The sequence below is a fragment of the Sorghum bicolor genome, chromosome 10 (assembly GCF_000003195.3).
Source record: "Sorghum bicolor cultivar BTx623 chromosome 10, Sorghum_bicolor_NCBIv3, whole genome shotgun sequence".
NCBI lineage: Eukaryota > Viridiplantae > Streptophyta > Magnoliopsida > Poales > Poaceae > Sorghum > Sorghum bicolor.
In genome coordinates, this window is record NC_012879.2 from 10,738,110 (window position 1) to 10,762,706 (window position 24,597).

The following is a 24,597-nucleotide window of genomic DNA, read 5'->3' on the forward strand; positions in this document are numbered from 1 at the left end:
GCGGCGGGTGTGGATCAGTGGCGGCGGCGGTGGCGTGGCGAGCGGAGAGTGAGCTGGATCTGCTCCGGTCGGTGTTGCTGTTGGGTTGCGAGGGCTGTCTGGGCTTGGCTGGCGGAGGGCGCTGGGGCTGAGCGGATCTGGGAGGTGCACTGGACAGGACTTTAGTCCCAGTCGAAAACCACTTGTATTCCCGGGTGGCGAGCCGGGACTAAGGGATCGGGACTAAAAGTCCCACCTTTAGTCCCGGCTCCCAGACCCGGGACTAAATGGGGACCTTTTGTCCCGGTTGGTAACACCAACCGGGACTAAGGGGGCACCAGGCAGTGACGTGGCGCCACCCCTGGCCACCCCTTTTAGTCCCGGTTGGTATTACCAACCGGGACTAAAGGTGTTTTTTGTTTTTGTTTTTTTCTTTTTCCTTTTCATTTCTTTATGGATTTTGGTTTTCAATTGTATATGTTCTCCAAATTAATCGTATACGCCGCAATTATCCGTATACATTGCACCTATACGAGAGCATCATTATTATTGCACACAAATAAAGTATGAAACAACATATATATTATCCGTATAATATATATATATATATCTATATATATTATATAGCTATACACATACGTACATACACATTACATTTACAATAATAATATTATGTACAAGTAATAATCAAGTGTGCTGCCACCGGTTAATGATTACATAATGTTTGTCCACCCACTCAAAGCTCATACAAGTGTTCGTCCTTGTTTGGAATGGGCTTGAAGCCCTGCGGGTATAAGTGGAACTCGCCGTCTTCCGAAATGACATGATCGTTGATAAATCGGGCGATCGTCTCCTGGACTCCAAGGAGTAATGTGTACTCGAACACTTTATCTTTCATATTCCACTCCTTCCATTTGCATTAGTTAGAAAAGATATTAATATACATAAAATCTATTTAGTTTCAACAAATAAATAAGATATGAATTTACTGTATACACATGCATGTTACTTACTTTTAGAACACTTTGAGCAGATTTAAATAGGGTGCACCGCATAAATTCACAAACATAGTATCCACATAGATTCGTTCCAAACGGCTGCGTGGGCACCCAAGGGAGTAGAACAGGAGGAGGAAGTGACACATTCAGATCCGTACGATATTTTTGTTGTAGCCAAGCCCAAGCCCTGCCCAATAAGACGCTCGTTGATTAGGTACTGGTAGCATAATAAAGTAAAAGAGCACGCATCGGTATTTAAAGTATGATATATACTTACCTCTAGATCATGTCTATTATGTCTTGATAGAGTGCCATGTCTTTTTTCATTGAGTCCCACACATGTATTCTTTGTTCCGTGATCTTAATCTCAATGAGTATCCAATGATCTCTGCATTTGTTTAGAATCAACTTATATATGTATATCTTAATGCCAGATTAACTAAGACATGATATAACACAACACTTACCCCATATTGTAAGGGAAGAGTATCTTCTCCGTATGTCTTTGGTTATAAAAGAACCTCCGGAGGTTCTTCTCCATTTCCTTAGGCTTCAGATTCAATGGATCTTTAGTTTTAGTGTCCTTGTACACGACATATGGATCGATGAAACCAATTCGATTGTCTTTTTTCAATCTTTGTTCTCTCATCATGTGTCTGCACATCGTGAGCGTAGTTATTACGAATACATACATATGCTATAATGGGATTAATGATTGAAAGGAAGAATCACTTACAGACAGTAGCAGCTCATGAGAGATTTGTCAAGAGCATTCATATGGAGAAGTTGGTGTACTTCACTAAAATCTATCCATATGACGTCATCTCCACGGAAGTAGTGTCGGTCGCGGACTCGGACGGCAATCAATTCTTCTTGTATATGTTTTGAGCTGACTCTCAAGTAGTACTCGTAAAGCTTGTATATTTGCGTACCAAGTCCTCGTACCTTCTCAGGGTGGCACATACTCCTGCCGTAAATGTACCGACTCTGATATTCATCGACAACTCCGTGGATTGGCGCATCGGTACGCCCTAGAAGTGCTTCTAGGGGCAGCCCAGTTTCTTCCATCCAATTTCCGAGCTCATCTAAGTCCACATTAGCAGGTATAGTCATTGCCAGCAAGTTGGCATTTGAACCATACTCCTTCGCAACCACTAGTGGCTGAACTGATTGTTGCGCTTGTTCGCCGAGCTGTGCAACTTTTTGCTGGACTTTTCTTTTGTCTGCCTTGATTTTCTTTAGGACAGTACGGTCGTAGTCTGATATTGTTGACCCTGGTTGTTTACTCGCAGCACGGTTCGCGTCTGTCATTTTCTGCACCACTTGACGTAGCTTTGAACGAGGATACATTAGGTATGGCGGCTCTTGCTCGGCTTTTCTGTTAGCTTTGCATTTTTCAAAGAATGCTTTGACTTCCGCTTTGCTTGCAGCAAGCACTTCCTCATCGGTCTTCTCATATGGAAGCTTGGTCATCTTCGGGATCTTCGTGTTCAAAGCTTTCCTCTTTGCCGCAGGTGGTTGGAGTGATCTCTGTGTCTCGGCGGACGACCTCTTCCTCCTCGATGCAGCACCAGCCGGTGCCGATGAGGCGGCGGCCGTTGTCGTCGGCATTGGCGGAGGCAGTGGCGCAGGTGGAGCTTGTTGTTGTGGAGGAGATTCGACCGCGGGCGGCGTTGGATTCCTTCGTGGAGGAGATGCGACGGCCGGTGGTGGGGATGCGGCCTTCTCTTGTACGTCGTCGTCGTCGTCGTGTCCCACGGCACTATGGTCATGCGGTGAATGGACAGACGGACTTCGGTGGGGGGAGGCCCTGGATTTGAAGAAAACAAATAAGGTATATGCATACATGACTAAATGTAATTTGATACAGTATATAATTATAGAAAAAGCAGTAGCGTCCACAATAATCCGCACCTGCTAGGGTTCGGTTGTGGCGGCGGCACCCCAGGAATAATGATGTACCGTTTCCTCCAACATATGAATGTCTTCTCCGCTTCACCAAGTGTCTTCTCTCCATCACCGCCTTCGATATCGAGAGGCACATTTTCAAGGCCTCTGACCACTCTATCCACCGAGACACAAGCATATCTGGCTGGTATTGGGACAGAGTGGATTGTTGGTGTCTTGGTGGGGTCGATAGGAGATACGACACCGGTAGCCACCTTTACTGTGCCATCGCCCTCCAGAATATGGAGCTCACAAGACGTCAACGGAGCGGTGACGTCATCCACCGGGAATCGCAGCCCTACGTCATCAACTTGCCTCGCAGGCGCCTCCGTAGAAGCACAACTGCTCTTTAGATGAGCTGAGCAAGGGCTGATGTTGGCGGCCGGTGGCTGTGATAAGCTTTGGAGGCGGGAAGTTATAGCTTCCTCCACGGCCTTTTGGATTTTCTCATCCATTGTGGCCTTCAGCGCTTGCTCCCGCTCAAGGGCCCGTTGAGCCACTTCTTGGGTCTTTATGAGTCCTTCCTCCAATCTACGTATTTGTTCCCTGTCCTCTTCCTTCTTTCTCTGGCGGCTTCTATAAGTTTCCCTATCAGCAGGGAAGGCATGTTCCCATGACACGGTGCCATAGCCTCTCGTCCGTCCACCGTGCTTAGGGTTCCCCAGGGCGAATGTCAATTCATCTTTATCTCTATTCGGCTGCCATTCTCCACTTTCAGCGATGGAGCGGGCTTGATGGAATCTTTCCGCAACAGCTTGGATGCGTTCCCCATACACGACCTTTCCGGTCTCAAGGTCCAGTGAGCCTCCGTGAGCGAAAAACCAGTGCTTCACGCGCTCAGGCCACTCGAGGGATTCGGGCACCAACCCCCTGTCGATTAACTCTTTTTCGGCCTTTTCCCACTTAGAAACTGCGGTTTGGTAGCCACCTGATCCCATCGTGTGGTGGTAGGTCTTGCGTCGGGCATTCTCTTTGTTCTTTCTGACCCGTTCTTGAGCCTCTTCGGACATCTTGAACCGTACAAAGTCATCCCAAAACGGCCGTAGCTTCGCATAGTTCGGAGAGTTGAAATCTGGAGTCATGTTTTTCTTGATGTAGTCTTGATATAGACGCTTCTTATAGCCCTGGAACATTGGTGCCATCTTCTTCATAGACCAGTCTCGGACTCTTTCCTTCAACTGTTCATCGTTTGTCTCTAGTGTAAAATGTTGCAAGACATCACCCCAGAGTAGCTCCTTGTCACGTATAGAGACATAACTGATTTCTGGGTGTTTCTTGTTCTCCTTCCATTCACGGACACTGATTGGGATCCTATCCCGGACAAGGTACCCTAAGTGGTTCACGAAGGCCCTTGAATGGGGTCCAAGTGGCTTGCCTGTTGCTTCCTCGAATTCTGAGATTACTAACCGGCCCTCCATAGGCTTCTTTGGGCCTCGTACTCTCCGGCTGGTCCCCGTGGTTGTCGTCGAGCCAGAGGGCTATGTAGAAAGAAAAAAGACAATTTAATACAAGATATTATTTCGGATTATATCTGTAAAAACAAAGGAGACTGCCATATTACAGACCTGCTGGCCAGCATTGTCTTGCTCATTCGGGTCGACCAAATACTGAGAGCAGTCATCGATTCCCTCAGGGTTTTCATCGCCTTCGCGATCATCGTGATAAACTTCTTCAGTGGGACCGCAGATCAGGTTCATCATTTCCTCTTCGTGTTCTCTCGGATCGGCCATTTCTACAGAAATATGTGACACATCACTACTAGCACTACTGTGTATACTTGACAAGGAAACAATATATAAAACTAGGGTTTAGGGTTTAGGGTTTAGGTCTTAGGGCTTAGAACATCACTAAATACATCACAGAACACTATAGAACATCACTAAATACATCAAATATATATTACTTGAAAAAAACTAAATACACCATAGAACATCACTAATTACATTAAAGAACACCGTATATATATTACGTGAAAATAAATAAGAAATTGGTACTATAATATACATGAAAATAATTAATTATATATGAATTTGAGCAGAGGCAATATTCTAGATTTATAAGAAATTGGTGACACATGACTACTAGCACTACTGTGTATACCTGACAAGGAAACAATATATAAAACTAGGGTTTACAACTTAGGATTTTCTACAACAGTTTACGGCTAAGGGTTTGGGGTTTACGGCTTAGGTTTCAAGGTTTAGGGTTTATGGCTTAGGGTTTACATCATTTGCTAACAAAAGTGGCATGATGTGAACCGGTCACAAATAAGTGAGAGAGAGAGAGTATATGTGTTTAGGGCTTAGGGTTTAGGGTTTAGGGTTTAGGGGTTAGGGTTCAGGGGTTAGGGTTTAGGGTTTAGGGTTTAGGGTTTAGGGCTTAGTTTTAGGGTTTAGTGTATATCATTTGCTAATAATTAAATATATCATAATTATACCACTAATTTATACCACTAATTATAGCACTAATTGTACCACTAATAGATCCATCTCGACATACCTGTAGTTTGAAGGCGGTGAGACGGCGGAGAGAAGGCGGTCGGTGCGGAGACTCGACGGGGACTTCGGTGACGACGGCAGAGAGACTTCGATCTGGAAGAAGAAAGAGGGAACAAATATTATATCATATGTAAATATTTACATATGTATGTGTGTGTGAGAGAGATAGACGGTAGAGAGACATCGATCCGGTGTGTGTGTGTGTGTGCGCGCGCGCGCGCATGCGCGCGTCGGCCCTAGATGATCAAGTGTGTGTACATTGTGTGTGTGTGTTCCGCGGCGGTGCTCCACGATGGCGACGACAACAGCGCTGCAAAGGTTACAACGGCGAGTACTAGGGTTCTTTCTGTGTCTTATTTTTGGGTGAGGAACTAAATAGGGCCTAATATACATATACATTATGAATTTTTTCTTTCTATGTTTTTTTATATGTTTCTTCATTTTTTTTCTTTCTCCAGGGCCTTGTTTAGTTACCAAAAAATTTTGCAAAATATTCCAGATTCTCCGTCACATCGAATCTTTAGACGCATGCATCAAGTATTAAATATAGACGAAAATAAAAACTAATTACATAGTTTGGTCGGAATTGACGACACGAATCTTTTGAGCCTAGCTAGTCCATGATTAGACAATATTTGTCAAATACCAACGAAAATGCTACAGTGTCGATTTTCCAAAAAAATTGGAACAAAACAAGGCCGGTGGCCGCCGGCAACGGGGCCGGCCGCGCCACCACGCGCCGTTTGCAGGCTAGCACCAGCCGCGTCGGTCGGGCAAACGGCACGGGCCGCGTGCGGGGCCGCCGGCGCGGCGGCCGGGAAATTAAACGGCGGCGCGGCTACTAGGCGGCGCGCGCGTGGCGTCTAGGCGGCGCGCGCGCGGGGACGTCGCGCCGGGGCGGGGGAGGAGCGCGGGGACGTCGCGCCGGGGCGGGGGAGGAGCGCGGGGCCGGAGGACGATGGCAGCGCGACGTACGGCGGGGCGAAGACGAGGAGACGCGGCGGTGCTCTGCGAGAAGATCGAAGACGAGGAGACGCGGCGGTGGTTAGGGCTTGGTGGAGGAGGAGGAAGAAGGGCTCTGCCCTTTATAGGGCAGGGCACCTTTAGTCCCGGGCCGTGCCACCGCCCGGGACTAAAGGGTCTTTAGCCGTGGTTCCAGGCTGGAACCGGGACTAAAGGTCTAGCCTGGAACCGGGGCTAAAGACTCTTTAGTCCTGGGCGGTGGCACGGCCCGGGACTAAAGGTTTTTCACCAAATTATGGCGCCAGCGCCATAATTTGGTTTTCCCTTTTTTATTTTCCCTTTACATTGTTAAATGCATTATAAATTAAATAAATCTGATAAAATTTTTAAAAAATACACATTAATTTTATTCTGCTCTACTAATGAGTATAAAAATTCTTAACACAATTGCTTTTTAAATATTTCATATTACCCAAAATAAATGTTATTCATAATGAATATTTTGTGAATGCAAAAATATAATGACCAATTAAATTTTAAAAAAATTGTTGGCTTTAGACGGATACTTTGTTTTTGGGTCATTTGGACGTTAAACTTTTGTTCCTTTAGTAATAATTATACAAATGCGCGACATTGATTGTATAAATTTGAAATTTAAATTTTCAAAAGTTGTAAGATGTATTTTGGAACCCTGAATGGCCTCAAATGGAAAACTCATGAATACAAAGTTTGTTCCATTCATCAAGACCTACATTTTCTCTAATGGTCACATTTTCATTTGAAAAAGTTTAGACCACTCAATTTTGAAATTTGAAAGAATTCATAGCGAAACGCTAATTTTCAGAACCATGGATGGCCTCAAATGGAAAACTCATGAATACCAATATTGCTCCACTCATCAAGATCTACATTTCATATATAGACCATTTTTGCATTTGACAAAGTGTTGGCAAAGTGTAGTTCAAAATCCACACTTCCCACGTATAGTTTCATAAAGTTTGTGTGAGATTCAAGATTTGGTGAGTATTGTTTACATAAACTTTTCCAAATGGAAAAATGGTCTATATAAAAAGTTTGGATATTGATGAGCTCTAACAACTTGGTATTCAAAAGATTTCCATTCCAAGTTATTTTCTCCGTCGTTTGACCAAAGCCCGTCTTCGAATTTGAAAACACTAGCCTCGGACTCGATCAAATTTATCCGGATGAAAATATGATCCATATATGAAATGTAGGTCTTGATGAGACCTAACAACTTGGCATTCAAAAGTTTTCCATTTGAAGTACTCAGGTGGGTCATTTGACCAAGTTTGACCAAAGTCAAAATAGTGGGTTTCACAAACACACACTTTGACCGAGCCCTGGATGGCCTCAAATAGAAAACTCATGAATACAAAGCTTGTTCCACTCATCAAGACCTACATTTTCTCTAGTGGTCACATTTTCATTTGAAAAAGTTTAGACCACTCAATTTTGAAATTTGAAAGAATTCATAGCGAAACGCTAATTTTCAGAACCATGGATGGCCTCAAATGGAAAACTCATGAATACCAATATTGCTCCACTCATCAAAATCTAAGTTTCATATATAGACTATTTTTGCATTTGACAAAGTGTTGGCAAAGTGTAGTTCAAAATCCACACTTCCCACGTATAGTTTCATAAAGTTTGTGTGAGATTCAAGATTTGGTGATTATTGTTTACATAAACTTTTCCAAATGGAAAAATGGTCTATATAAAAAGTTTGGATATTGATGAGCTCTAACAACTTGGTATTCAAAAGATTTCCATTCCAAGTCATTTTCTCCGTCGTTTGACCAAAGCCCGTCTTCGAATTTGAAAACACGAGCCTCGGACTCGATCAAATTTATCCGGATGAAAATATGATCCATATATGAAATGTAGGTCTTGATGAGACCTAACAACTTGGAATTCAAAAGTTTTCCATTTGAAGTACTCAGGTGGGTCATTTGACCAAGTTTGACTAAAGTCAAAATAGTGGGTTTCACAAACACACACTTTGACCGAGCCCTGGATGGCCTCAAATAGAAAACTCATGAATACAAAGTTTGTTCCACTCATCAAGACCTACATTTTCTATAGTGGTCACATTTTCATTTGAAAAAGTTTAGACCACTCAATTTTGAAATTTGAAAGAATTCATAGCGAAACGCTAATTTTCAGAACCATGGATGGCCTCAAATGGAAAACTCATGAATACCAATATTGCTCCACTCATCAAGATCTACATTTCATATATACATTTAATGAATACCAATATTGACCAAGTTTGACCAAACTCATGAATACCAATAGTTCAAAATCCACATCAAGATGTTACAATTATATTACACATAATGTTACAATTATATTACACAAGATTTCAAGTACAAATCACTACCATTATCAAGCTAGCACAGTGGTAAACTTTTTCTTAACATAATGCCCTTGGTTATGATCATTCCGTAACCATGGAGTGTCCTCTGCAGCGAGCATGATGCTTGGGTCTTTGGCCACACAGAAGGGTGGGATCCGTTCATCCTTTTCATAATCCTCTGACACGTCTGACTTGTCTTCAATTCCCACGATGTTTCTTTTCGCTGTAAGAACGATGTGTCGCTTTGGCTCGTTGGTGTTTTTCTCGTCTTGTTTCCCTCTCTTAGGTTTTGTAGACATGTCTTTCACATAGAACACCTGATTCACCTTAGTATCGAGGATGAATGGATCGTTTGTATATCCAATATTGTTGAGGTCCACTGTTGTCATTCCGTACTCCTTATCGACTGATACCCCTCCATTCATCTTCACCCATTGGCATCGGAATAAAGGGACTTTAAAATTATGTGCATAGTCTAGTTCCCAAATCTCCTCTATACGACCATAATATGTGTGCCTATCCCCATTCGTGTCCGTGGCATCCACACGGACACCACTATTTTGGTTGGTACTCTTTTTATCTTGTGATACGGTGTAAAATGTATTTCCATTTATCTCGTACCCTTTGTATGTGAGGACGTGCCACGCTGGTTGCCTAGCCAACAAATAAAGTTCATCTCCAATATCTTTATCACCCTGGCATTTTTTTCGCAACCAGTCACCGAATGTTTCCATGTGATGATGCGTAACCCAAGTCTCATTCTTTCCAGGATTCTCGGATCGTACAAAATCCATGTGTTCCTCAATATATGGTTCCACCACAATGGAGTTTCAAAGGACTGTGTAGTGCGCTTTATTGAATAAATCGTCACCCTGGCTGATATATGTTTTCTTTCCTAGTGTACCCTTTCCACCGAGTCTCCCCTCATACCTTGATTCAGGAAGACCAATCGGGTCAAGATCATGAATAAAGTCCACACAGAACTCAATGACCTCCTCTGTCCCGTATCCCTTGATGATGCTTCCTTCTGGCCGACCCCGCTGGTGAACATATTTTTTCAGTACACCCATAAATCTCTCTAAGGGAAACATGTTGTGTAGGAAGACAGGACCCAGAATATGAATCTCTTTGACCAGATGAACTAGGAGATGTGTCATGATATCAAAGAAAGATGGAGGAAACACCAGCTCAAAGCTAACAAGACATTGAACCACATCGTTCTGTAGAGTAGCTAGATCAAGAGGATTGATTGCCTTCTGAGAAATTGCATTGAGGAATGCACACAACTTCACGGTGGCCAGACGTACATGTGGAGGTAGAATTCCTCTTAAGGCAACCGGAAGCAGTTGTGTCATAATCACGTGGCAGTCGTGCGATTTTAAGTTGACAAATTTTTTCTCTGGCACATTTATTATACGCTTTATGTTGGAGGAGAACCCAGATGGGACCTTGATGCTGCTTAGGCACTCAAACATGATTTCCTTCTCCTCATTGCTAAGAGTGTAGCTAGCAGGTCTTAAATACTGGCGTCCATCATCTGTCTGCTCTGGATGCAGGTTGTCTCGTTCTTTCATGCGCTTTAAGTCCTCTCGAGCCTCAAGGGTATCCTTAGGCTTTCCAAACACACCCATAAACCCTAGGAGATTGACACAAAGATTCTTGGTCAGGTGCATCACGTCGATAGAGTGGCGGATCTCAAGGTGTTTCCAATATGGTAGCTCCCAAAATATTGACCTTTTCTTCCACATTGGGGCACGCCCCGAAGCGTCTTTCGGAACAGGTTCGCTGCCTTCTCCCTTTCCAAACACTACTTTCAAATCTTTGACCATCTCGAATACCTCTGCCTCATCTCGGTTGCCTGGCTTGGACCAGTGTTCTGCCGTACCTTTAAAATGTTTGCCTTTATTTCTCAACTGGTGGTTCTTAGCAAGAAATCGACGATGGCCAAGGTACACGACCTTTCGGCATTTTTTCAAATAGATAGCTTGAAGGTCACCAAAGCAATGGGTGCAAGCATTATATCCCTTGTTTGTCTGTCCTGAAAGATTGCTTAGAGCTGGCTAATCATTGATTGTCATGAACAACAATGCTCGTAGGTCGAATGCTTCCTGTTTGTACTCATCCCACATACGCACACCTGGTTTGCTCCATAGAAGCTGGAGTTCCTCAACCAATGGCCTTAGGTAAACATCGATGTCGTTGCCAGGTTGCTTCGGACCTTGGATGAGCACCGACATCATAATGAACTTACGCTTCATGCATAACCACGGAGGAAGGTTGTAGATACATAGAGTAACGGGCCAAGTGCTATGACTAGAGCTCTGGTCCCCAAAAGGATTAAATCCATCCGTACTCAATGCGAACCTTAGGTTTCTTGCGTCCTCTGCAAATTCCGGGAATTCTCTATCAATTCCTCTCCACTGAGAACCATCTGTAGGGTGTCTCAACATGTTGTCCACCTTACGGTCTTCTTTGTGCCATCGCAACAACTTTGCATGCTCCTTATTTCTGAACAAACGTTTTAGGCGTGGAATTATTGGAGCATACCACATAACCTTGGCAGGGATTCTCTTTCTCGGACGTTCTTCATCCTCAACATCGCCAGGGTCATCTCGCAAGATCTTGTACCGTGACGCATGGCAAACAGGGCATTCATCTAATTTCTCGTGCTCGCCACGGTACAGGATGCAGTCATTAGGGCATGCATGTATCTTCTCGATTTGTAATCCCAAAGGGCAGACGATTTTTTTTGCTTCGTATGTAGTGGTGGGTAACTCATTAGGCTTCGGAAGCATCTTTTTTTGGACCTTCAGTAATTTTCCAAATGCCTTGTCAGAAATACCATTCTCTGCCTTCCATTGTAACAACTCCAGTGTCGTTCCTAGCTTTTTCTGTCCCTCTTCGGCCGACAGGTAGAGTAGCTTGTTGTGATCCTCTAGCATTTGGTCAAATTTAGCCTTCTCCTTTGCACTTTCGCAATCTCTCTATACGTCGCGAATGACATCACCAAGAGCATCGTCATCATCAACGATACTGTTTCCTGCATCCCCGTCTTCATCACCTTCGTCCTCTACTGCGAAGTCGCAGTATTGAGCAAAAACATCGTCAGGGTACGCTTGCTCTTCTTCACCTTCTTCCATCATAACCCCAGACTCTCCGTGTTTGGTCCAACAAATATAGTTTGGCATGAAACCATTCGTGAACAAGTGCAAGTGAATTTCTCTTGAGTTTGAAAATTCCTTCAAATTCTTACAAACGGCACATGGGCAGCACATAAAACCATCCCGCTTATTTTGCTCCGCCACTCTGCGGAATTCTCGCACGCCCTCAATGAACTCGTTGGAGCGGCGATCAGCATTGTACATCCAATGGCGTGCCATTATCTGCATTATCATGGAATTGTAATTTTTCTATTAAAAGCTATAATTTTATCAGTAAAGAAAATTAATTTCAATAATTTTTAAAGTGAAAAACAATTTATTTAACAATTAAAACAAAAATTATATTATTAATATTTTAAAATAAGAACATGAACATATTAAAGTAGAAAATATCCTATAATATCTATAATAGAACTTAACATGATTCGTGTATACATAGTAGTAATGATTTGTGTATACTAGTTTTTAGCGGGCACACACTTAGCATCGTTCAAAAAATTCAAACATGAGAAGACGATGATTGCTCAGATGGCAACATGAATTAATCAAAATAGACATATGTCCAATATGAAATTACATATGGCGGTGAGAAACATAGGAGGATGAAGCTAGCAACCTTTCAAACAAATCGACGACGGCGTAGAAGCGTTGAAATGGATCAATCGTGAGAGATGAGAGCACTAACAAGCAAGAACAATGGAAGAACAAGCAAGAACAAAGCACCTCGAGCTCGGGCAGGGAGAGGAAGATGGGAGGAAGGAGATTCAATTTATAGCGGGGAGGGTTTAGTCCCGGTTGGTGTTACCAACCGGAAGTAAATACCTACCTTTAGCCCCGGTTAGTGCCAACGACCGGGACAAAATCTTTAGTCCCGGTTAGTGGTCACAAACCGGGACTAAAGGTAAGTATTTACTCCCGGTTGGTAACACCAACCGGGACTAAAGGTCACTCTCCGACAGCGCCTGACACCAGAGCCATTAGCGAGGGACTGTTAGTCCCGGTTGGCTTTACCAACCGGAGATTTCTTTTGTCTCGGGCGCCAAAATTGCCGGGACTAAAGCTCATTTGGCACATCGACGAAAGGTTTGTTTTGGAGCTCGGCCGGCGGAGGATTTGGGGCTGCGGCGGCGGGCGTACGGACGTCGCCATCGGGGAGCCTCCCCCGCGTGTCTCTTTTTGTGTCTAACTGTACTTCAACAGTTAAATGTAGCTTTTTTGTATACTTAGATTACAAATGAATAGATTATGCGTTGATAGAATGATAACTTTCACACTTTTATTAACTACACATGCTCAGCATGCAAACAAGACCTTTTCCAAGGTTCGTAGGGGTATCTTAAAACCTTATTAGCCAAAACACTCACTTGGCTACTTTGTAGGGTACCGGTGAATGCAATCAGCCCATGGACCATCGAGGTTGCTGGCAGACTTGATGCACTTCCAAACTACACTATTGCACTTGAATCCTGATCCAAATCCAATCATCCATATCCGATCGCCCTTCCTTATCCGATTCTTAGCATCGATGTATGCAAGCTCATACCAGACGGAGCTGCTCGATGTGTTTCCAAAACGGTGCAGCGCCATACGTGATGGCTCAACGTCCTCGTCTGATAGACAAAGGCTACGCTGGACAGCATCAATTACCGCCCGCCCGCCGGCGTGGATGCAGAAGTGCTGGAAGGCCATCCGGAAATCAGGTACATAAAGCTTTATCCTTTTCTTCAGCAACTTTCTTGCAATTACAGATAGCACAAATAGCAGCTGCTCTGAGAATGGGAGCACAAGGGATCCTATTGCCGAGATGTTGGCCTGCAGCGTGTCGCCAGCAACGGTTACAAGGTCTTTGGACAAGTTCACTCCTATTTCACCTGTGTCATCCTCCTCTTGGAATGCACACTGATAAGATTTATCTTGGGCAGCAGTGGTTGTGCGTACAGTGTGCATGAGCTTGAACCGTGACATAGACCGAGATGTCGACAGTAGCATTGCAGCCCCACCGATCCGGAATAGAACATTTGGCAGTAGCATTGCACGGCTCCTCCCTGAGTAGAAGAAGAGGGAGATGACCTCCGTGGAAACCACCAGCGCATGTGCATTCCGGGGAGCAGCCCGCAAGAGATTTTTTGCAACTTCCACCGAGATCAACCCTGCGCTGCACCCCATCCCAGAGATGTGGATGTTACGAACGTCACCTCGTAGCTTGTACTTGTTTACAATCATGTCAGCCAAGGATGGCACTGGACAGAAAGCACTACAGTTTGTGACGACTATGTCAATTGTATTGGCATTGATGCATGTCTTAGCAAATAAGTCATCAATGGATGAAAAAATGACCTGCTCTGCCTCGCTACGGGCATCACTCAAAGTGTGGAATGGTGGAATGTAGTGGGAACCATAGGGAAGGTAGCTCTGATCACCAATGCCTGAGTGCTCAATCATGCGCGTCATGAACTGAATGCTGTTATCATTGAGGGATGGCATGTGATGAAGGTGTTCGATAAAAGAGGCCATTGAGACACGACAATTAGCTGTATGACGGAAGCAAGCATAGTCGACAAGGTATACATGGTGAGAGGTGTACATGAAATAGACGAGGATGCCTAAACCAATTGAAAGGAGGAATGTGAGCAGAAGCAGATGGGCATGCGTGACTGCATGTAACCATATGAGAATCTCGGCAAGGCCCAGCTGTGCGCCTTTCCGCAATAGGATGGCTGCAAATAGCACAGCAACAGTGACAACAAAATTGTTCACGACGAGTTGGAAGACGTATTTTAGGCGCTTGAGACTGAGTAGTGAGTTCATGTTGTTGAGCTTGGCTCATGCACCCGTGTTTTTTGAGACAGATTATATTGAACGGTATGCAAGATTTTAAAGGGCATGTCTTTCATAGCATTTATTCATTGCCATTAAAACCTCATGGGGAACATTTGAGGCAACTAAAAAGCATGTGCCTGCATACACATCAAACACTTGAAAGAGGATGTGTGCATGCCATGTACTGTGTCACTGCCTAGAATAAGTTGGGCATAAGTATATAAAATCTTTAAAAATATTGGATCATGGTGTAAATGCTAACTTTATCATCACCTTCTTTGTAGTTTAGTTCAATTTGGGGCTAGTTGGATCTTTGCAGTATATATTTCCATCACAAATTTGATTACAGATAATATTTCTGTGTGGTAGATCAAGGCACACATGACTCTCTGTATACTTTCCAGAACGTGGAAACAAAACTGTGGATGAACAAAGATCTTTTTTGGGATATGAAGTGCCAACAGCATGTACTGGATATCGTACTATCGATGTTGTTGGTTGTTGGCAGGGCAGTATCATAAATTTTGTTGGCATGTAGGGTCTAAAGAGAAGCTCTGGCATACAGGAAATATATTGATGCATGGAATGTACGTAGCAAGTAAAATGTGTTCCTCTAAACTAAAGGGAATTTTGTAACACCCAAAATTTGATTTTCAAATAATAGGATTTAATTTGATTTATTTGAATATTTTGTGAGCATTTAAATTAGTAAAGAAATAAATTTTATTGAAATTAAAATTCAACATAGAGATAGAAACTTGTTTGTGCATTCATTCTGAAGCATATTTTATTTTGTGTTGTTTGCTTTTGGTTTGAATTCTATTTGATTCAAATCCTATCTGAAATATTGGTTTGGAAAAGCTTTTGAAAAAAAATAATAAAAAAAAACCACTCCCTGGAACCAGGCCGAGGCCTGGCTATCCCTCCCCGCTCTCAGCCCAGTACGGCCCCAGCAGCGCGCCTCCCCCTCTCTCAGTCTCTGGCAACCGGGCCCCGCCCTTTCTCCCTCCGACAGCATGCTCCCACTCGTCAGCGACCCGACCCCCGCCTTCCTTCTTCTTCCCCAAATCGTGACCAAGCCGGTCTCTGGACCGAACAAATCCGCCACCGAACGAGTACGCGATCTTCCCTGTTCTTCGCGAAATTTGTTGCCTTAAATCAACTACCGAGTCCCTATAAAGGACCTAGACCCCCTCTGCATCGCCTTTTTGCCCTAGTTTCTAAGCTTGCTGCATTTGCGATCTCGCCGTCGAGCTCTACAGAACCGCCGCCGTGGAAACCGCAACTAGCAGCCGTTCTAGCGGAATCGAGACCTTGCCGAGTTTCGCGTCGCTTCTGCGAGGTCGCCAAGCCCTCTCCTTCTTTCTCTCGTGCCTTGGTTTGCTCCCTAACCTTCGCCGAACGTGCAGGAACGCCGCCGTGCGCCATCTTCCGTCGTCCGTTGTCTTCAGCCGTTCCCCGAGCCTCTATAATCGCCTAGGTGAGCTCGCCAACTCCCCCTCTGTCTCCCCATGCTACCGGTTTAGCGAATAGTGGTCCTTAGCGCGTCTTCTATGAACTCTGGCGAGCTCGTGATGCCAACAATGGCGCGCCGCCGTGGGAAACTCGTCGCCGGCCGTGTGCCCCTCCCTGGTTTGTCCTGAGCCGTCGAATCAAGATTGAACGGCTCAGATTAGAACATACCCCTTCGTGGGGATTTTTCTTAAAGAGCCCCTACGTTTTTTAAGTATAAACCCGCAGTCCATGGCGTAAAGCCTGGAATACGTCTTCTCGATTCTGAAAACAGTTCAAATTACGCTTTCCAGTATTTACAGTTTTGCCATTGAGATTGTTTTAACCATAAAATACTCGTTTTAATTCCGTTTTGGCCCGTTTAAATTGCGTTGGATTCGTATTTGAAAGACCTACATGTTAGTAATACTGTTTTCTCAGTTTGAAACCTTTTAATTTCGTGACCCTATTTGATTAATCATTTTTCTAAACAAAATCTTAGAAAATTCGTAACTCCTTCGTTTTAATTCCGATTTTCACGATCTTTACGTCCATGAAATCGTAGCGATGCGTAGAATCATTTTATAAACTTCTCATACTGTTTTTATATGATTGGTGTACTGTTCTAATTATAGCCTTGTTTGCTTCGTGTATGTTTTCTCCGGTTGTTTGTGTGTTGATGATCGATGATCGAGTTTAGTCGGAAAGCAGTTTTTGGTGATCAAGATCAGAGCCTTGGACAAGTGAGACCAGCAGGACCAAAAGGATAAGCAAGAGCAATTGGATTAAGGCAAGTATAGCATTTGGGTTTTATTTCTGTGACCATGATCCTGTGACCAGATTAATGTTAAGTAATAAATGATAAAAATGACTTTTTAGCAACTTGATGATTTATCTGTACGTGATCACCCAGGACAACTGTGCAACCATGAGGGCTATAATGGCTCTGGCTTTAGTTAAGTATGAGTAACTTTTCTAGCTCGTTAGCGGTTACCCGTTGTGGCGCAATTGGGGAATAGCATACCGTGGATTCCTGCGGGTGAATCACAAGGACTGACTAATGAAACCAAGCGGCCCTAACTTGTTAGACGAACATTTGAAAGACTTCATAGTGATCCCTGTCGACCTCCCTAGGAAGGGGGTTAAGATATTAGCTACCTTAGGCGAAAGGATAAATCATGACTCATAGGTAAAGATGTGCAACCTCTGCAGAGGGTTAAAAACTAGTATACTAGCCGAGCTCACGGTCAGGAGCGGCCTTGGGGACATCTACATTAAGGGTGATGATTCTTGTGTGTTAATATGCTCATATTTATCGTTTAAAGCTTTACATTATTTATGACACATTGATCATGAGATTGTGGGATATATACAATCTAGTTGCTATACTTGTGGAGTTCGACATGGACTCACTCTTGCTATTTTCCCCAAACCTCAGGAGAAGTTTAGGCTTGTGATCAACCAGTCAGTTGGATCCTGTAGAGTGAAGTTAATACCCGAAGTTTGGAGTTGTCTATCCATTGTTTGTTATTAAAGGTTATCTCTTTTTATATTATGTATGTTATATATTTATGCATTGTCTTTTGATATTACCCCTTATTTGTAGCTATATGTGAGATTTGACTTCTAAGACTCACATATGGTGCATATCTGGTTTTGTCCTTAAAATCGGGTATTACAAAGTGGTATCAAAGCAATGCTGGCTGTAGGACGCAAGCCTAGTTAGAAATTGGTCATCTTAAGGTTTTGAAATTGCTATAAAATCCTTGCTCTATAAACCTTAATATTTTCCTCTATACTATACCATTTTCATTGCTATTCATCTTCACCTTGTTGCTTATTTTAAAGACTTGTTCTCATCCCCACCCCTTGCTTGATATGCTTTTAGAACTTTTTCTTACCACCTTCTGGCATCATTAGAATAGGTGTCTTAGGATCTCTACCCTTACTATGAAGAGAACGATAGTATCGCAAGTTGAGTGAAGTGTGAACCTTCAATGCTTAATTGGTTGTTATTATGCTTATGTTTGATTTGGATCTTTGTAATGAGTGCAATGATCTTGTGTGATTTCCCCATAATATCATTTAGTTTATAGGCCTAAGGCATAAGGAGTAATGACATAAGTAGTTGGGTTTGCTTATATCCTGTTTCTATCCCTTGCTGTTTTCTGGAGCAGTCTACAATAATCATGGTGTATATCAAGATCTGATCGTGCAAAGTTTACCAAACTTTTCTGGGAACAATTAGACTTCAAGACCTTTCTCTGAGAGCAAGAATCACCCTTAAAGCTATTACCGTTTGGAAGTTACAAAAATCACAAGACGATGCAGATGTGCTGACAAGAACCTGGATCAGTTTCGGTTGCTTACTATTTTAGACATATATAACTATAGAATTTGGAAAAGTATTCTATAGAAACGTTGTAGAAAATTTTCGAAGCTTTCCAACAATATAATCTGGAACTCATTTGGATAAGTAGAACCCGAGATATAATATTTACAATTGGATGTCTCTGTTCTGTTTCCAAAATCTGGACAGATCTGGCATTTCCTATTTTCAGCCAAGTTAAAGACAGAATCTGGGAAAGAGTTGTATACGAAAGATGTAGAGGATTTCATAAGCGTTTCAACAATATAAGGGTCATCTCCAGATGAGTTAAGTCGCTAGAGATATAATTTCTGGAATTTACTGCACCTTTGCTGAGACATTATCAGGAAGGATATTATGTTTGGTTGTTTTACCTGAGCTTAAAGGCAGAATCTAAGGAGGTCTTCTACTTGAAAGTTGTGGTGAATTTCATAAGTTTTCTAACGATATAAGCTATAACGCTATTGGATTAATGGAGTAAGAGTTATATCCGTTTTACTATGCTGGTGTTTTTCATTTCACGAGAAAATTTCAGGATACCAGTTTGCTCCATTGCACATAAGTTCTTTGGGATGTCAGGTAGTGTCAATGGTAGTTAAATTGTCTGGAAAAAGTACAAGCTACCCTTCTTGTGATCCCTAGTTGACTTTTCTTAAAGGGGGTAGCCCAGTTAAAGGAGTTACAATGAGAAGGATTGGCTAGTGTTCGATCATATGTGAGGATCACAAGCGCTTGGTAAATTGGTTTTGATTCAAGATATCATCCCATTCAGAGAATATTAATGGAGATATATGTCATTGCTGATACTCATGGATTAAGAGTTATGTTATGAGGATCAGATGACACCAAAGTTTACGAAGCTATAATTGGGATGCGAGAGTGAAACAACTTAATTGTGATAAAGGTACCGATAATTGGGACTTAGTGATGAAACTAACCTTAGATCAAGAGACTCGGTACAATGAATGCAAAAGACTATGATGTGTAGCGTACAAAAAGGATAGGAGAACTATTCCCTAGTGTGCCCAAATCAACCTCGTCTTAAGGGGGTAGTACCCTCATATCACAGGATGATGCATTTTGAAGTGATAACTGTCTTTTGAGATATCTTATGATTATGATCATCTATCCTTGTCGTGTTATTGACGTTGGTCACTTGATGACAGGGAGTGTAGTGTCCCATGGATTAGGAGCATAATATGACATCACTCATGGATATGTGCACACAAGGCAGTGATCTATGCTACCCAGTGGAAACTTTTCTTAACCGCACCATCACGGAAAAGAGTTGAGTATCAAGGTGGTCCACTCCTACCTAAGGAGGCATATCCATGCTAAGTTACCATGTCTTCGAGTTGTATAAGTCAAAAGTTGGTAGTCAAGATGGACCTTGAACAATTACGAATAATAGACATTTTATGAAAGTTTTGTTCACAAGTTGTGATCCCGAGACATGAGTGTTTGCTTTTGGAATATAGTGGTTAAGTTGAAATAGTTATCAAGACCTTTTTCCTGTTTCTCTTTTGGAATTTGTGCCTTTTCCGAATCTCGAGGACGAGATTTATTTTAAGGGGATAGAGTTTGTAACACCCAAAATTTGATTTTTAAATAATAGGATTTAATTTGATTTATTTGAATATTTTGTGAGTATTTAAATTAGTAAAGAAATAAATTTTATTGAAATTAAAATTCAACATAGAGATAGAAACTTGTTTGTGCATTCATTATGAAGCATATTTTATTTTGTGTTGTTTGCTTTTGGTTTGAATTCTATTTGATTCAAATCCTATCTAAAAAATTGGTTTGGAAAAGCTTTTGAAAAAAATAATAAAAAGAAAGAAACCACTCCCCTGGAACCAGGCCGAGGCCTGGCTATCCCTCCCCGCTCTCGGCCCAGTACGGCCCCAGCAGCGCGCCTCCCCCTCTCTCAGTCTCTGGCAACCGGGCCCCACCCTTTCTCCCTCCGACAGCATGGTCCCACTCGTCAGCGACCCGACCCCCGCCTTCCTTCTTCTTCCCCAAATCGTGACCAAGCCTGTCTCTGGACCGAACAAATCCGCCACCGAACGAGTCCGCGATCTTCCCTGTTCTTCGCGAAATTTGTTGCCTTAAATCAACTACCGAGTCCCTATAAAGGACCTAGACCCCCTCTGCATCGCCTTTTTGCCCTAGTTTCTAAGCTTGCTGCATTTGCGATCTCGCCGTCGAGCTCTACAGAACCGCCGCCGTGGAAACCGCAACTAGCAGCCGTTCTAGCGGAATCGAGGCCTTGCCGAGTTTCGCGTCGCTTCGGTGAGGTCGCCAAGCCCTCTCCTTCTTTCTCTCGTGCCTTGGTTTGCTCCCTAACCTTCGCCGAACGTGCAGGAACGCCGCCGTGCGCCATCTTCCGTCGTCCGTTGTCTTCGGCCGTTCCCCGAGCCTCTATAATCGCCTAGGTGAGCTCGCCAACTCCCCTTCTGTCTCCCCATGCTACCGGTTTAGCGAATAGTGGTCCTTAGCGCGTCTTCTATGAACTCCGGCGAGCTCATGATGCCAACATTTGCGCGCCGCCGTGGGAAACTCGTCGCCGGCCGTGTGCCCCTCCCTGGTTTGTCCTGAGCCGTCGAATCAAGATTGAACGGCTCAGATTAGAACATACCCCTTCGCGGGGATTTTTCTTAAAGAGCCCCTGCGTTTTTTAAGTATAAACCCGCAGTCCATGGCGTAAAGCCTGGAATACGTCTTCTCGATTCTGAAAACGTAAAACGACCCGCTGAGTTCAAATTACGCTTTCCAGTATTTACAGTTTTGCCATTGAGATTGTTTTAACCATAAAATACTCGTTTTAATTCCGTTTTGGCCCGTTTAAATTGCGTTGGATTCGTCTTTGAAAGACCTACATGTTAGTATCACTGTTTTCTCAGTTTGAAACCTTTTAATTTCGTGACCCTATTTAATTAATTATTTTTCTAAACAAAATCTTAGAAAATCCGTAACTCCTCCGTTTTAATTACGATTTTCGCGATCTTTACGTCCATGAAATCGTAGCGATGCGTAGAATCATTTTATAAACTTCTCATACTGTTTTTATATGATTGGTGTATTGTTCTAATTATAGTCTTGTTTGCTTCGTATATGTTTTCTCCGGTTGTTTATGTGTTGATGATCGATGATCGAGTTTAGTCGGAAAGCAGTTTTTGGTGATCAAGATCAGAGCCTTGGACAAGTGAGACCAGCAGGACCAAAAGGATAAGCAAGAGCAATTGGATTAAGGCAAGTATAGCATTTGGGTTTTATTTCTGTGACCATGATCCTGTGACCAGATTAATGTTAAGTAATAAATGATAAAAATGACTTTTTAGCAACTTGATGATTTATCTGTACGTGATCACCCGGGACAACAGTGCAACCATGAGGGCTATAATGGCTCTGGCTTTAGTTAAGTATGAGTAACTTTTCTAGCTCGTTAGCGGTTACCCGTTGTGGCGCAATTGGAGAATAGCAGACCGTGGATTCCAGCGGGTGAATCACACGGACTGACTAATGAAACCAAGCGGCCCTAACTTGTTAGACGAACCTTTGAAAGACTTCATAGTGATCCCTGTCGACCTCCCTAGGAAGGGGGTTAAGAGATTAGCTACCTCAAGCGAAAGGGTAAATCATGACTCATAGGTAAAGATGTGCAACCTCTGCAGAGGGCTAAAAACTAGTATACTAGCCGAGCTCACGGTCAGGAGCGGCTTTGGGGACATCTACATTAAGGGTGATGATTCTTGTGTGTTAATATGCTCATATTTATTGTTTAAAGCTTTACATTATTTATGACACATTGATCATGAGATTGTGGGATATATACAATCTAGTTGCTATACTTGTGGAGTTCGACATGGACTCACTCTTGCTATTTTCCCCAAACCTCAGGAGAAGTTTAGGCTTGTGATCAACGAGTCAGTTGGATCCTGTAGAGTGAAGTTAATACCCGAAGTTTGGAGTTGTCTATCTGCTGTTTGTTATTAAAGGTTATATCTTTTTATATTATGTACGTTATATATTTATGCATTGTCTTTTGATATTACCCCTTATTTGTAGCTATATGTGAGATTTGACTTCTAAAACTCACATATGGTGCATATCTGGTTTTGTCCTTAAAATCGGGTATTACAAATTTCTTCTACCCTGTGAAGCTTATATCACAACTTGTCTTTTCACCACTTCAACTTAGTGGTTGTTTGAAGTTTGCAGGTCATTCATTTGGTGGATTCAGAACCGCGTAACTCTGGCATTAAACTGATATGCACATTATATATATCCTTCGAATGGCAACACACACTGCACCTCCCTGCTCTTATATAATTGGTGATTAACTATTAGCATCACGAAAAATCATATATACTCTCTCCGTCCAAAAAAAATACAACCAATAGTATCCGTACTTGTTAAAATAGTCTATGTTTGATCAAGTTTATAGTGAATATTATTTATAAACAATCTTAAATTTAAAAGTTGTTAACTACAAAGTTTTAGATCTCTTTAAACTCTTAAATTTTGATATAAAGTTTATCTTGAGTTGATCTTATATGAAAAACTTATAATTTTTTGTGCAAAAAAGTCTATCACTAGAGTTCAAGCCACGAACTAACAGTACGGTTCATGGCTTCAACCGGCAGTTATAGTACCTGACTGCGTATGGTTGCAAAGACTGATTTTTTTTTCCATTTTCTAAAAAAGATATATTGTCAAGAGCATGTGCAGGAGATCGTACTACTATTGTTGGCTGTTGGCAACTTGGCATGGTGGTAGCTGAAAAATTAGTTGGCCGGTGGGGGCTTAGAAAAGAAGCTGGCAGTTGGGAACATACAGGTGCACGCTCTGCGTGGCAACTCGCAAATAAATTGCGTGTCGCTAAAACCATTGGGGAGGATTTCTTTTAGTTCGGTGTTATTTTGTCTGGATCACACCTGGTCATGACCGCTTCAATTCGGCGGTGCATATGCTTCAATTTTGCAGGTTGTTGATTTGGCGTGGTTTCTGGTCTGTAACCGTAATTCTGACATGAAACCGAAATGCACATTATGTACGTCCTGCACATAGCGCTTACCTGCGCACGATCTACCGGCCAACGACTAGCTGTGTGATGCAGGACGACAGGACGTACATCCGTCCACGTAGAGACACACGATCTACGCGCCGTTGAATTCCTTGTGGGTTATGGCATCTGGAAGAATGCCCCTTCATGTCATTGTTGTCACACTCGCGTGCTTTCGCTTGATGGCCACGTTTTGAAAATTGAACGAAATTTTGTCTCGCTGACAAACGTGCTCTGCTAATGGGTTAAAATCCACCTCATACCTAACCATCTATATATTAATAACTCTCTTACACAACTGCAGTCCATATTAAATTAACTCTCTTACACAACTGCAATCCATATTAAATTAAATCTTCTACACAACCGTTGATTTTGGAAATTACAATTTAGACTTCACATTATATGTAGAAGATCAAATTTGGAGTCTATGTGAGAAAAGGCTTCCATAAAGATTCAGCCCGTGTGGAGACCAGCTAAGGCCTTGTTCATTTCCCTTTGGATTGGCCTGGAATATATGAGACTCAATCCACGCCCAGATCAGAATGGCCAGGAATGAAAATCAACCAACAAAGAATTGTCGTTTGGTTAAGCTTGACCTCGAATAGAATCCGGCCCCATCTTAGACATCGTGTGTGATATACGGCCTAGTTTGTTTCCCAGTCTCTTGACATACAGACCAAACAGCCTGAATCTCATTCGTTCCATAATAGCTATGAGGGTGATTCTTGCGGTCAGAGAAAGATCTTGGAGTCTAGTTGTTCCTAGAAAAATTTGGTAAACTTTGCACGATCAAAACTTGAGATACTCCAGAACCATCACAGACTGCTCCAGAAAACAGCAAGGGATAAAAACAAGAGATAGCCAAACCCAACTACTTATTTCATTAATCTTTATGCCTTAGGTGAACTAATGAAATTATGAGGAAAT

General features: G+C 42.7%; 1 protein-coding gene across 1 annotated transcript; it reads right to left on the reverse strand.

Moving 5' to 3' along the window:
- Positions 13,180-14,747, reverse strand: LOC8065762 (3-ketoacyl-CoA synthase 5). The gene has a single exon (XM_002438152.2). It carries the CDS (start codon positions 14,729-14,731, stop codon positions 13,292-13,294), a length of 1,440 nt encoding a protein of 479 aa, XP_002438197.2. The 5' UTR covers positions 14,732-14,747; the 3' UTR covers positions 13,180-13,291.